Below are 14,221 nucleotides of genomic sequence, written 5' to 3' on the forward strand. Positions count from 1 at the left end.
ATAAGTATCTGTGGAGATGTACATGTTCAAGAGAAGCTACCAATATGAAATGCAGTATACCACACTGACAGACCACAGCTTAGCTATGGCTTGCATCTCTTGACTCCCATCTCCAGATTTTCCCTGAACACACCATCTTCACACCTCTTTGCTCTCGTCTTTCCCTTTTCCTCTTGACAGCTATCTGTTTACATCTTTCCCCCTCGTGCCCTCATGCATTCACCCCATTCCTTTCTTACTGCAATCTCCCCATCCACTTCCTCCTCTTCCTCCTCCTCCTCCTCCTCCTCCTCCCCTTTCTGCTTTCTCTTGCCGTGACAACAGTATTGCCTCACCCACTCTGCTTTTTGTGTCTTCCTCCTTATGTGGATGCACATGGCCCAATATAACACGGGATGTGTGTGTGTGTGTGTGTGTGTGTGTGTGTGTGTGTGTGTGTGTGTGTGTGTGTGTGTGCGTGCGTGCGTGTGTGTTCCTGCTGAAAGAGCGTGTTCAGAAAAGTGATGCCAGGCTAAGCAGGATGGCGTTCTGTAGACTAGAGGGTGTCAATTTCATGGTCTGTCACGTCACGTCATGCATGCGAGACTTTGTCGTATCCCGCCAACAGCAACCGCTGTGGCAGTGGCGGAGGTGTCACTGTCAAGGCCAGGTATAAGATGGACTGTGGCGGCCCGGCGGCTCTTGACTGAGCTTGAGTGACACTAACCCCCACCGCAGTATGTGTCTGCCACTCAAGAGCAGCGCTCGTAAAGTAGCTGTCTGAGAGGGAGAACTCGGGATGAACACAACTTCCTGAGCCGAAAGCTCTCTCCGTAGTGCACTTTAGTGCTGTTGTGTAAGATCTGCTGAAGGGGAAAGTAACGGCAGGCCTGATGTACAGAGTGAAGGATGTTTACTGTTTGGCTTTTTCCGTGCCAGGCAGACTTTTTACCTTGACTTGCAAAACTGTCTCTCTTGTTTGTGTCTCTTTTAGGAGCAGTAATTCCTTTGTGATGAATTCAGGTCTGATCTATAGAGAAATATTGCCGTCAGTGTTTGTGTTGCTGTCCCACTCTGCTAAGATTGTGCTTTTTTCTGTTTCTCCACAGTCACGGAAAAGGAAGTGCAGCAGTGGTAAGTGCTTTCTTTTATTTCATCCATCCGTCCATCCATCCTTCTTCTCTGTTTCTCATCCTTCTCTCCATTAGCTCTGTTCTCGTTAATTAACACATTTGTGTGTGTTATTTGAGAGGTCAGAGCACTTTATCCTTAGAGTGGTATAACCACCAGACTCAAAGTCTCTTCATGAGTAGGGACTGGCCACGCTCCACTGGACGCCCATTCGTCGCATCGAGGTTAGATCTCGGCTTCATTTTGAAACCACTGGACCACCACTCAAAGTCAAAGTCAAAGTCAAAGTCAAAGTCAAAGTCAGCTTTATTGTCAATTTCTTCACATGTTCCAGACATACAAAGAGATCGAAATTACGTTTCTCACTATCCCACGGTGAAGACAAGACATATTTTACCAATTTTAAGTCCACAGACAAACATAACATTCAAGTAAACAAAAAAGTAAGTAAATAAGTAAATAAGAGGTCACATATAATAATGAAAAAATAAGAGCAGCAAAATTTTGTTGAAATTGTGCATAGACAGTCAGTAAAAAAACTAGTGCAAAGTCAGGCCAATAAGAGGCTTGGGTAGTTCTGTTTGACCTGAGTAATAAAGAAAAGTGGCATAGTGGTTGCAAGTTATGTAAGAGCAGCAGAAGTGTTGTGTTTTCAGGACAACAACACCAAGTTGTAAAGTGTACAAGTGTGCAAGTGTTCAAGTGTGCAAATGGAGGTAGTGCAGGCTGACCATTGTGGGTCCAATGTCCAGGATGTTATGTAGCTGAGGGGTGGAGGGGAGAGGGAGGGAGAGAGTTCAGCATCCTTACAGCTTGGTGTATGAAGCTGTTGGTGAGTCTGGTAGTGCGGGAGCGCAGGCTTCTGTACCTCTTCCCAGAGGGCAGTAGATCAAACAGATTGTGGCCGGGGTGACTTGCATCACTCACAATTTTGGTCAGCCTATAGCGGGTGAGGTGGGTGGTGTAAATGTCCTTCAGGGAGGGAGTGAAGCACCAATGATCCTTCCAGCTGTGTTCACTATGCGCAGCAGGGCTTTCCTGTTGTATTCAGTGCAGCTTCCATCCCACAGCGATACAGCTGGAGAGGATGCTCTCAATGGTGCCTCGGTAGAATGTGGTCATGATGGCTGGTGGAGCACTTGCTGCGCCTGAGTTTCCGCGGGAAGTACAGGCGGCGCTGAGCTCTCTTAGCCAGTGATGCAGTGTTGGTGGTCCAGGAGAGGTCTTCACTGATGTGCACCCCAGGAATTTGGTGCTGCTGCGCTCTCCACCACAGCACCGTCGATGGTCAGTGGCAGGTGTTGGGTGTGACCTCTCCGGAAGTCAACAACAATCTCTTTGGTCTTGCTGGCGTTCAGCAGGAGGTTGTTGTCCCTGCACCACGTGGTCAGATGGTCGACCTCCAACCTGTATTGAGTCTCGTAAGCCCTTGGTGATGAGACCCACCAGAGTTGTGTCGTCAGCAAATTTCACTATGTGATTGTTGCTGTAGGTTGCAGTGCAGTCATCGTCAGCAGGGTGAAGAGCAGCGGACTGAGCACGCAGCCTTGGGGGCCCCTGTGCTCAGTGTGATGCTGCTTGAGGTATTGTTGCCAACACATTACTACTTGGGGCCTCTGACAGAGGAAGTCCAGTAGCCAGTTGCAGAGGTAGGTACTGAGTCCCAGTTTGTCGAGTTTGCAGATGAGTTGTTGTGGTATTATGGTGTTGAATGCAGAACTGAAGTCTATAAACAGCAATCTCACATATGAGTCTCTTTTTTCCAGGTGGGTGAGGGCTGGGTGGAGGGCAGAGCAGATTGCATCCTCTGTAGACCGCTTGGCTCGGTATGCAAACTGGAAGGGGTCCAGGGTGGGGGGGAGAATGGCTTTGATATGTGACATGACAAGCCGCTCAAAGCACTTCATGATGATGGGTGTCAGTGCCACAGGGCGGTAGTCATTGAAGCAGGATGGAGCAGTTTTCTTCGGCACAGGTATGATGGTGGCAGCTTTGAAACATGATGGGACGATGGCTTGCTTCAGGGAAGTGTTAAAGATGTCTGTGAAGACATCCTTAAGCTCCCCTGCGCAGTCCTTCAGCGCACGACCTGGGATGTTGTCTGGACCTGTTGCCTTACGGGTGTTGATAGCAGCAAGTGTCCTCTTCACGCTGTCGGCAGAGAGGCACAGGGGCTGCTCATGTAGAGGGGGATGGGTCTTCTGTGGGCAGGTGCTGTTTTGTGCTTCAAAGCGAGCAAAGAAGCGGTTCAGGTTGTTGAGCAGAGGGATGTTGCTCTCACAGCTCTGTGGCGCGGGCTTGTAGTCCGTGAGGGCCTGAATGCCCTGCCATAGGCTTTGTGAGTTCCTGCTGTCTTTGAAGTGGGTGGTTATCTTGTGAGTGTATTCCTTTTTTGCTTCCTTGATGCCACGGGACAGGTTGGCTCTCGCTGTTTTCATGCCAGCTTCATCCCCAGCTCTGTAGGCTTTGTCTCTGGCCCTCAGCAGCCTGAGGACATCCCCTGTCAGCCATGGCTTCCAGTTAGCCAGTGATGATGTCTTTTGTGTGGGTCACATCATCGATGCACTTGGTGATGTAAGAGGTTACAGTGTCTGTATACTCCTCTATGTCTGTCCGGTTGTTGTAGGTGGCTGCCTGCTTAAACATTTCCCAGTCTGTTGTGTCAAAGCAGTCTTGAAGAGCATCGGAGGCCCCCAGGCCACACTTTTACCTGCTTACGAACCGTTTTGTTCGCTTTTACCCTTTGTCTGTATCGCGGGCATTAGCATAACAGTGATATGGTCTGAAAAGTCCAATGTGGGGGAGGGGTGGCTTTGTATGCTCCTTTGTGTGTAGTGTAGACCAGGTCCAGGATGTTATCTCCTCTTGTTGGAAAATCAACATGCTGGTGTAGCTTTGGAAGTACAGTTTTTAGATCAGCATGGTTAAAATCTCCAGTGAAGATGGTGAAACCGTCTGGGTGTGCCGTCTGTTGTTCACTGACAGCCTGGTACAGTTCACTAAGAGCCGCGTTCTTATCGCTGTTGTTGTTGGTAGGCGGGATGTATACTGCGACTAGCAGAATCGCAGTAATTTCCCTTGGCAGGTAAAAAGGACGGCACTTTATGATCATAAACTCTGCCAGTGGTGAGCAGTGTTTGCATACTACTACAGTGTCCCGGCACCATTCGTCACGGATGTAAACACAGATTCCTCCTCCTCTACATTGGGATTGATGAACATTGTAGACATTTTTTTTGCTCTAGCTTCAAATCCTTCCTATTTGAAGCTAGAGCTACTACTGTTTGTATCGCTTCTCAAGCTCTAACTCTGCCGTCATTGTTGGAACTGCATTTTCAAAATAAGAAGTTTCATTTAAAATCACACCAATGGTCGCAGATTGGTAGGCCACTCACAATGGCCCAATGATTGATCTGGTAAAGTGCATTTCCAGACTATAATTCCAGCAAAAAAGGGCTGGGACCAATAGGCAGGCATATCCATAATCCAGAGTACCAGACTATCTTTTCTGACTGCCTTCAGGCTTCAAAAAGGCATTGTCATTCACATGTTACTGCTGTTTATCCATCTCAGTCAGCATGCCTGCATATTGGGTCTACTGGGAATTCGAAAGAGAGATAAATGTTAATATGCCACTGATAATACATCTAGAACAATAGAAGCCAAATTGCTTGGCTGAATTCCCACCTGATTCTTAGTCAGAATAAAGGAGTTTATTAGTCAGGGGCTGAGTTGATCATTCGCTGTGCCACTGATTCTCCCTAACATCATCAACAAATATAAACTAACTACATGTGTTCTCAATGGACACAGTGAGAGTTTGGTGAGTGATGACTGATTTATTTGGTTGGACAGTGGGGAAGCTCTGATACGAAGCTCTGATAGTGCTATGTATTAAAAAGCAGAGGCATTGGGCTGTCTCTTTGACAACCCCCACAGTCATCTGCTTCCTTGTGTTACCCTGTAACACCCCTCCTCCACACACACACACACACACACTCACTCACTCTCACTCACACACACACACACACACACACACACACACACACACACACACACACACACACACACATACCAGTACCCATCAGAGAGATGATTCTCCACACCCCATCCCATTTAGCCTTGAACTGAAGATAACCCCAGTGACATGCTGTGTCTCTGTCTGTGCCCCAACCCTAATTGTGTCAATCACTCTAATATCATCCCCCAGTAATAGCACATACCAGCGCGACTAACTGAAGGCATTAGCCTGGTCACCGGCTGAGCTATTTGAGGTCACGGGGAGGGACGTTTATGGCTCCAGCAGCCTACACCCAGGAGGGAGTCAGAAGAGTGCTTCACTATGTTAACACTCGCCTCCTCTGACTCCTCGTCTGCCCTTCTGAGAGCTCCAGCTGAGATGGGCGGGAGACTGACCAGGGTCACGACGGCAGAAAAGCCAAAGTCCTCCTCCTTCACCTTTCTTTGTCTACGTAAACAGGCAGGCACCCATTGGCTGAGCTTTGCAACACAGGCAAAAATGTGAGAAAGGGGGATATTGCCACGCTCAATATAGAAATTAGGGGTGAGGATGGAGCATTGGGAAATAAGAGTCAAGCAAAGTTCAGTCAAGTAAAGTTAATATCTGGCAATTCTAAAGGTCCATAGCATTGTAGCATTGTTTTCTTGCACATGGTTCAGAATTGACATTGTGCCAAAAATAACCTACATCTCCCATCTCATTACTTACAGAAGAGAAAGGCCAGAAAAAAGGCATTTTATGTTTCATTTATTTTCTAGCTCAGCAGTTTCGCTGGGCCAGGCTTTCAGGTTGTTTTTGACAGGTTCAAGGCCAGCTTCTATAAGTTATGCTAAACTAATATGCTGCTGGCTGAGTGCAGAATACTCCTGAGAAAATCAAAGATGCCAGCCTTGGACATCCTACAGAGATTTTATACCCTACCCCTTTTCAAAGGCCGATGATGGAAGTATATATAAAAAGCATACTCCAGCACTGTCATAAGCTGTGTTAGCACCTGTTTAACATTCTGTTAAAATAAATCCTTAAAACTACATAGAAGACTGAATATTTAACATCATATTGTTATTCAAATCATGTACATTTTGCATTAAGATATGGTGTCTAATTTTGGTCTTGGTGGGTTTGAAGACAAATATATTGATTGGCTTTCACCATTCCCATTAAGTTTAGACAGAAATCGACACAGGTACCCCAAGGGCAATTAAAAAGGTTAGTTTGTCTGATATAAGCTTAATCCTCAGGAAAAGTGAACAGGAAACATTTCCTATCTCTCCAGAGCCATGGTGGTCCTACTGCAGACACACCAGCATGCTTGCCCACACACACATGAATGAACACTCACACTTTCACACACAAATATAAACACACTGAGAGAACACACACATCAAACAAACACACGCCACATCCGTGTGCCCCCACACACACACACACACACACTCCTTCATAGCCATTCATGTTCCATCATGGTTTATAGTTCCATCTTGATTCATTGTTTATGGCAGCAGCATCAGTATTAACACTAGAGCCCCATACAGTGTCAGAGCAGCCTTTTGTTGCAGGATCGATCTGGCATTCACAGAGACATATTCTCTTCTCAGGTATCTACAGTAGGCATGAGTGGGATTTGGCAAGAATGCAGTTCTGTGTCCTTCTGTCAACTCAATAGAGAGAAATGGATTGATGCTCACCAGAGACTATGCCTCTCTGCTTGAGATATAATGCTTGAATAGGAGAATATATATTGATTTTTTTTTTCTGAGCACATACAGCAACAACATGCCCTATTCATTAAAAATCGTGGATAAACAAACAATCAAACCACATTGTACATGTTGTCATTTTGTTAACTCTGTGTCTATGATGCAATGTTTTTTTCCAGCTTAGCTGTGCTTTAATTGATGCTTGAATTGATTCCACCCATGCATCAATGGTCAAGGTAATAAAAGAAGGGAAGGTTATCTAAATGAAGTGCTCAGGAACATGCTCATTTTCCAATGTATCCTGCACCTCTGTGCTAATAGGCACTTTGAAGCAGTTATGGCATATTACCTAATGAGCTGTCTCAGTCTCCTGTTTGTTAATGCATCACGATTAACACACAGGTAACTGTGTTAGGTGAGGTGTGTTAAACAACTGGTATTATGACACCTGTCGGGCGGTGGCTAGTAATTTAGCATGCTAATTCTGCAGCACTATACCTTGTCATTTTTTTAATGACATCATCGCCCTTATTTCTTCTCATTCTTTTGATGCGTGTAGCTCATTTTTTGGATATTTTTACCTCAATTCTTACACATGGCACCTTTTAAGCAATCTGCTTTGTTGGGGTGAAATGTTGCCCCTGCCATGTGGTTGTCTTGCCTCCCTGCCCTGACGTTTATTTGCCTTTACCATGTCCATGCTTTGTTTGGTCCCCCTGGCTCTGTTCACATTCTGTCTTCCTTTCTATCATGAGGGGAAATGGCTATTGTAAGCTGATTGCATTGGTAATGTTCTTGGCTTTCAAAAATAACTTAGAACTGCTTTAGAGCAGGTTGGCATGGATACGATTTTAATTTATCCTGATATGATTGCTGATGGCTTGTAATGCCATAGATGCGGGTTTGCAGCATTTTGTTTTATTATTCTGTATCTCTGTAATGATATTTCTGACTCTATAATGATACAGGTGTAAAGGTTCCTCTCATGTTGTTGTGCTCAGGTATAAAGGCTTCATTAAGGATTGTCCCAGTGGGCAGCTGGACTCTGCAGGTTTTCAGAAGATCTACAAGCAGTTCTTTCCCTTCGGAGACCCCACCAAGTTTGCCAGCTTCGTCTTTAACGTGTTTGATGAGAATAAGGTAAGAGACCATACTGTAATTACAAGGTTTGCATTTGTAGCTTGCTGACATTTTTGTGCGCCATTGAGGGCTTTATAGAAAGAATGTTATTCTATATAATACGGGTGAGTGCATTTCTCACCCAAGGTTTCAGAATGCACTGCATTCAAGTAGTCATGATGGGAGAACTAGAGGGACTCCAGCATCTGTGTGTTGTGGGGGTGATATCAACCCACAGGGCTGACAAATCCTAGGTCTGAGCTGCTGTTGCATCATTTTTTTGAGTTGAGATGCTCTATGTAGTTTGTGCTTGTTGGTGTCTGCTGTTGTCTGTGGTGGAGATGTATGTGTGTAGGTGTCATGAGTACAAACATAGAGGAGGCCTATAACTGTCATAGAAAGCCCTCCTCGATCCTCCCAGCTTTAGTCACATCCTGAGATGTTCCTCTCATGGCATCAGCCTGCCATCACACAGCTGAGCCAATAGCTTCTCTCTACACTTCAAATAACATGATGTAAAACTCCCTTTTTAAGCAGAATCTCAGCTCATAAGACGGTGGACCCATCTGTTTGGGGTTGACATTCATCAACTATTTAAAGTTTAGGGTATAATTTTCATCGTAGTACATTTATCACCTCTAAAGGTACCTCTTATGTTTCATTCATGAGAAAGTTCCATTGGCTTGCAATGACGGGAAGGGTTGTCCTCATCTCTGCTTTACTGACACAGACCCGAGGCCCTGTATGCCATGTCCCTCTCAGTCATTTGTAAAATGGGCTTTTGAATCTTTTTTTCTCGGCAGGATGGGCGCATCGAGTTCTCAGAATTCATCCAGGCCTTGTCAGTCACCTCCAGAGGGACACTGGATGAGAAGCTCAGATGTAAGTCTTGTGACCTCCAACCACACCATCACATAGCATAGTATGCATTGTGACCTCCAACCACACCATCACATGGCATAGTATGCATTGTGACCTCCAACCACACCATCACATGGCATAGTATGCATTATGACCTCCGACCATACCATCACATGGCATAGTATGCATTATGACCTCCAACCACACCATCACATGGGATAGTATGCATTGTTTGGTATTATCGCTGGCTATATTTGCTTGCACACATATTCAATCATATTGGTTACACTACACATACTCTACTAATATGTATACAGAGACATACACCCAAAACACAGACTTACACTAAGACAGTATGTGTGTGCGTACACACACACACACACACACACACACAAACACACAGTTTATAGTTTATGCACTATAATATCGTCTTGTTGAGCAATCAGAATAAATCAGAGTAAATCACAATGAGTGTTGTCAGTTAAGCATCTGTCATTTGTCAGTTAAGCATAATAAACAATACTGTTACCGTTTCCTAAGGCCCTTCATTAATTGTTATTGCAGGGGCTTTTAAACTTTACGATCTCGACAACGATGGCTACATCACTCGAGACGAGATGCTGAACATCGTGGATGCCATTTACCAGATGGTGGTGAGTCATTTGTTTTGTGCACGGCACGGCTGACTGCATAACCACACGTGCCAGCAGTGTGAGTTAGTGAAGACTCACGGGCTGCAGATGCATTGTTCTGTCCTGTTGTGCTCTGATCTCCTCCATGTGATAGTTCATCTAGACATTATGGATTAAGCATTTGCAGGTGGATGATGAGGCCTTTGCTGAGCCGTGTGGTTAGTTAAGGCCTCTTCAGCACTCTCCATGCATCGCTGCATCTGTCTCATGACTGTGCTCTGTATTTCCTCCTGTCCCTCCACGTGGTTGTCTGACGGCAGGGAAACACAGTGGAGTTACCCGAGGAAGAGAACACTCCCGAGAAGAGAGTGGATCGCATCTTTGCCATGATGGATAAGGTACGTGTCTCGCTTGCATTTGCACTTGCACATTGTATCAGTCTTCCTTTCACATCATATTTTTACTCAGAGTTCATACATACGTTATGATTAGTTACGTAACTTATATAACTATCATTTCAGCTCTCTCTCTCTCTTTAGTCTTTCACCCTGTTTTACAAACTGCAGTTTATTCCCCAGCAGATTGCATTTCACACATCACCTCAGCTTTCCTTTAGCTTTTTACATGTTGGCCGAGAGACAAAGGATATAAAATAGAATAGTTCATGCTCTCCCAAACAGCTCATGCACTCCAAACTCCAACCGTGACCAAAATCTACACACATACCCTTCACTGTTCATATCCTAATGACACATTCATTTCTATTCTGTCATGACTTGGAACCAAAGCAACTAAGTGTTTTATTATTAAGACTTTGAAAAATGAGAGGGAGATTTGGGATTGGGATGATTTATGCGATTTGCGTGTTTTGATGGCTGACCCATTGTCATCAGAATGCCGACGGGATGCTGACGCTGCATGAGTTCCAGGAGGGTTCCAAGGCCGACCCGTCCATCGTCCAGGCCCTGTCCCTCTACGACGGCCTGGTTTAGAGGTATCTGCCAGAATGTCAGAAATTCTCCTTGTCACAGTCCAAGCTTGTCTCAAGCCATCAAATGTAAAACTTAAGAATTGTTATTGGATTCAAACAAAAGCTCTCTGTAATCTTAGCTGTGGAATAAGTGTCTGTTCTGGGTTGTTACAATGCTGTACTCAATTGACTGTCGAGCAAGGGTGAAAGTAGGCCGGTATGGACCAGTACTATGTACCGCTAAATGATTCAGTGGCGGTACGCAATACCAAAAAGAGAGGGGAACTGCCTGCCAAAACCAGGGCTGCCAACTCATGCTACTGACACTCCCTCACACCACACATGCCTTTTCTCACGCTGACATTTCGTCTACGCATCCTCCGATGTATTTGTGATTTTTAAATGAAGCTGCCAACGAGATCTGTGTATTAAGGCAGACATAAGGTGGATTTAAAACTGGCAGCTACATATTAGCACACATGCCTTTCTCACGCTAACATTTTGTCTACGCATCCTCCGATGTTCTTGTGATTTTTAAATGAAGCTGCCAACGAGATCTATGTATTAAGGCAGACATAAGGTGGATTTAAAACTGGCAGCTACATATTAGGCTCCTGTCTGTGAGCGCATCTAACTCTGTCTCAAAACGAATGCACAACAGTGTCTTATTTATCAACCAATAACTGACCAACTAAACTGTGTCAAGGAACACACTCCACTGTTACATTATCTTCTAATCTATCTTCATTTAAGAAATATCAGACTGACAGACTGAAACAAACTAACATGACAGTTGCACTATTTGGTAACATGAGAGGTGAGTTTAGAAATGATATGTTTTAAGAAATAGTGGAATGCCACTTTTAATTTTTACTAAATGCATACTGTATATCAACTATATATTTTTTTAACATGCTTTTAAATAATACCAACTCATGGACAGTACAGTTTGAGCCAGATAAGATAAGGTCCAGATAGCAGGTCCTGATGAATCCTCTACAAATAATAATACATTCATTAATGTAAACTATTAAGATGTGTTCAAAGTTTTTCCTGTGCACTATGTGGCACACTTTTATCTGTAACAAATCTCACTTCAAGCTGAACTAAAAGGTTGGCTTCCCTGCTAATATCTAGAGATCTAAAGTTGTAGTAGTACTGATATCTAGAGGAGATCTAAGGTTGTGGTAGTACTGATATCTGGAGATCTAAGGTTGTAGTAGTACTGATATCTAGAGGAGATCTAAGGTTGTGGTAGTACTGGCAAGAATTCAAAACTACTTTCAGTCAAACTTTACTTGGATAGTCCACCCACAGACTATACTATCTAAAGAGGCTCCGATTATCATTGACACTCTGATAACTACACATTCTGGTTAAGGTTAGAGGTTGGATTTGGTGATGTTCAGTAACCATTTTACATACTGAGCTTGAATGTTAACAGATGGCATTCTCTCCCCACTTTCATCCCTGCTGTCCAGTAGATGTTGGCTGTTAAGTAAAGTGTCTACTTTCTTGTCCGCATTGCCCTATCATGACCCAAATAAGCCTGATTTCCCTCGCATGTTGCCTCATCTTTTAGCGCTCTTTGTTCTGTTCTGTTCCGCAGGTGCCTGCGGGTGGCTGCTGTGTCTTTGTGTCCTCTGAGGCACAGACTATCTTTCCCTGTACCTGGTGGGACATGGAGTTCTTGTGCTGCATTGTGAATGCAGTAGCTAGATCAGACGTCTGGCTTCAATAATCTCATTTTCACGGTTGAAAAAAACATTCAAACAGACAGTGTTAGCAGCTATGCTGTGCTGTGCTGCATCTCTATGTGACATTGGCTTTTGGATGATAAACTATTGACAAAAAAGAAGCAAAGTGAGGACACTTCAACGGGAGCCCTGACCTTGAGAGTTGACCTGCTTCGGATGTGGATGCAGAGGGACTACAGAATTATTTGTTGATATCAGGACTCCTCCTAAAGTCTTTTCAGTTCTAGTGTGAGTTTACCTTTGGTCAGTTGGTAAAGAATACAGCCTCACACAGGTACATGTAGTATACACCACATCAAACACTCACTTGATCAACTGACATGACCTGCAGAAGGTTTAGATAAAACAATAAACAAATAGTTGAACTAATACATGTACTGGACTGTACAGCTTAACATCATTGTACTGTGGCTATGCCAAAATAGGGAGACTGGATAAACAGACTTCAGTCTTCTTAGTGAACACAACCTTGTTTGCTCATGAATTTCACATAATTGTTGTGGCTTCTGATGTTCCTCCTGAACTCTATGATGAAAAGCACTGAGCTTGATTGGAATTCCTCACTGCACAATCAGAAACTGTGTTTGACGTGAAAAGTATTATTTTTCTATTCGGAGCAGGCCTGTCATTGTGAAAGAGAAAGCCTTTGTGTATTATACCCAATGCACCAAACGTTTTTTTACTCTTAATAGGGGTTCTTCATCATCACATGCACAGCCCATCTTACTGTCCAAATGAGCCAGGTTCTATGTACAGCACATTTAGCCTTCCCACAGTTGCCATCTTAAAAGTCCATAGGAACTGTACAGTGACAAAGTGGTGGACTTACCCATTCATTTATTGCCATCATGTAGTGAAGACTCGAGTGTTATTCCCATGCACTAAATTAAACATGATGTAAATACAGTATCCACCATGTATTAAAGAAATATAATACATTAAACAGGTCACCTGTCATTTCTGTGAAAATATGCAATGGGAGGAAGTGTCCTATGGAAATTATAGAATTTTATTCCTGTCCCTACTTGGTGACAGCACCAGGAAGTGAGCTATCTTTGTCAATTTTGCCCGTTTTGACCATCCATATTAATAGGCCTACTGCCTATGTATATTTTAGGGTGAATAAGAGAGTTGTCTGTGTAAGTGTATGGCTATTATTACCTAAATTTGAAGTCACTCTTGTCATATCAATTCAAGACGTTTTCTTCTCTCACAAAATATCATGAGTTTAAACTCATAGGCCTACTCCTATCAATTACTTCAGAGCCATATACGTCTCTGAATTACTTTTAAATGCACTGCTCTCTGCTGGTCATCAACAATATTGCACTGTTTGACATTACTATTACATTGTGTTCAAGCCAACGTCAGTGACAAGTTAAAGCCAGAGACTTTCTAATGTGGAGACACAGCACTCAAAAAATACTCCATAGAAATGCATGGGGCTAGTTTGTCACGCCAATATGGCCTGTTGTCTACACATATCCCACCCCTTCCTCGGCAAAACGTCGACATGTGAATACATTGAGCCAATCATGTGGTGTGATGTGAATACATTGAGCCAATCATATGGTGCGTTGTGAAGACATCCTGCCAATCATGTGTTGTGATCTCGCCACTGGAGCAAGATTGGTGTCGTGAAGCCTTGCGCACGCGCAGTTCGACCCAAAGACTGTGCCCGATGAGTGCCCATAAAACGTTGGTATATGGCCGCCGAGTGGAGGGACTTCAAAATGATAGCCCCTACAATCTCACAACTAAAATGGACTGCAAAATCTCTGCTTCAACGAGATGCAATAATTTAGTTTATTATACACTCGTGGTGAGAATAAAGCACAGCAAAAGACCCCTATCGTAGAGCTTTACATAGGGTCTGCAACAAAAATTGAAAGAGCACAACTGTTGTTGGCACGGGACTATGAAAGGAAAGCCGATAGCGCCGCTAAGGATTGTAGCGACGCAAAATCTTGCGGCATTGCTTTCTTTATCTTTTCTTTTCTTTTTTAATCGAGCAACACTCAGTGTAGCCTAGGCAAATACTCTTTAGTTAG

General features: G+C 43.9%; 1 protein-coding gene across 1 annotated transcript in view; it reads left to right on the forward strand.

Moving 5' to 3' along the window:
- ncs1a (neuronal calcium sensor 1a) overlaps positions 1-13,113 on the forward strand; it is an 18,599-nt gene extending 5,486 nt beyond the window's left edge. Inside the window, exons 2-8 of the mRNA XM_048259921.1 lie at positions 1,089-1,113; positions 7,833-7,971; positions 8,754-8,832; positions 9,376-9,464; positions 9,764-9,841; positions 10,337-10,437; positions 12,023-13,113. Of these exons, the coding sequence (XP_048115878.1) occupies positions 1,089-1,113; positions 7,833-7,971; positions 8,754-8,832; positions 9,376-9,464; positions 9,764-9,841; positions 10,337-10,435 (509 nt within the window). The 3' untranslated portion in view covers positions 10,436-10,437; positions 12,023-13,113. The remainder of the gene's footprint in view (positions 1-1,088; positions 1,114-7,832; positions 7,972-8,753; positions 8,833-9,375; positions 9,465-9,763; positions 9,842-10,336; positions 10,438-12,022) is intronic.
- Positions 13,114-14,221: the final 1,108 nt, after the last annotated feature.

The sequence above is a fragment of the Alosa alosa genome, chromosome 12 (assembly GCF_017589495.1).
Source record: "Alosa alosa isolate M-15738 ecotype Scorff River chromosome 12, AALO_Geno_1.1, whole genome shotgun sequence".
Lineage (NCBI taxonomy): Eukaryota > Metazoa > Chordata > Actinopteri > Clupeiformes > Clupeidae > Alosa > Alosa alosa.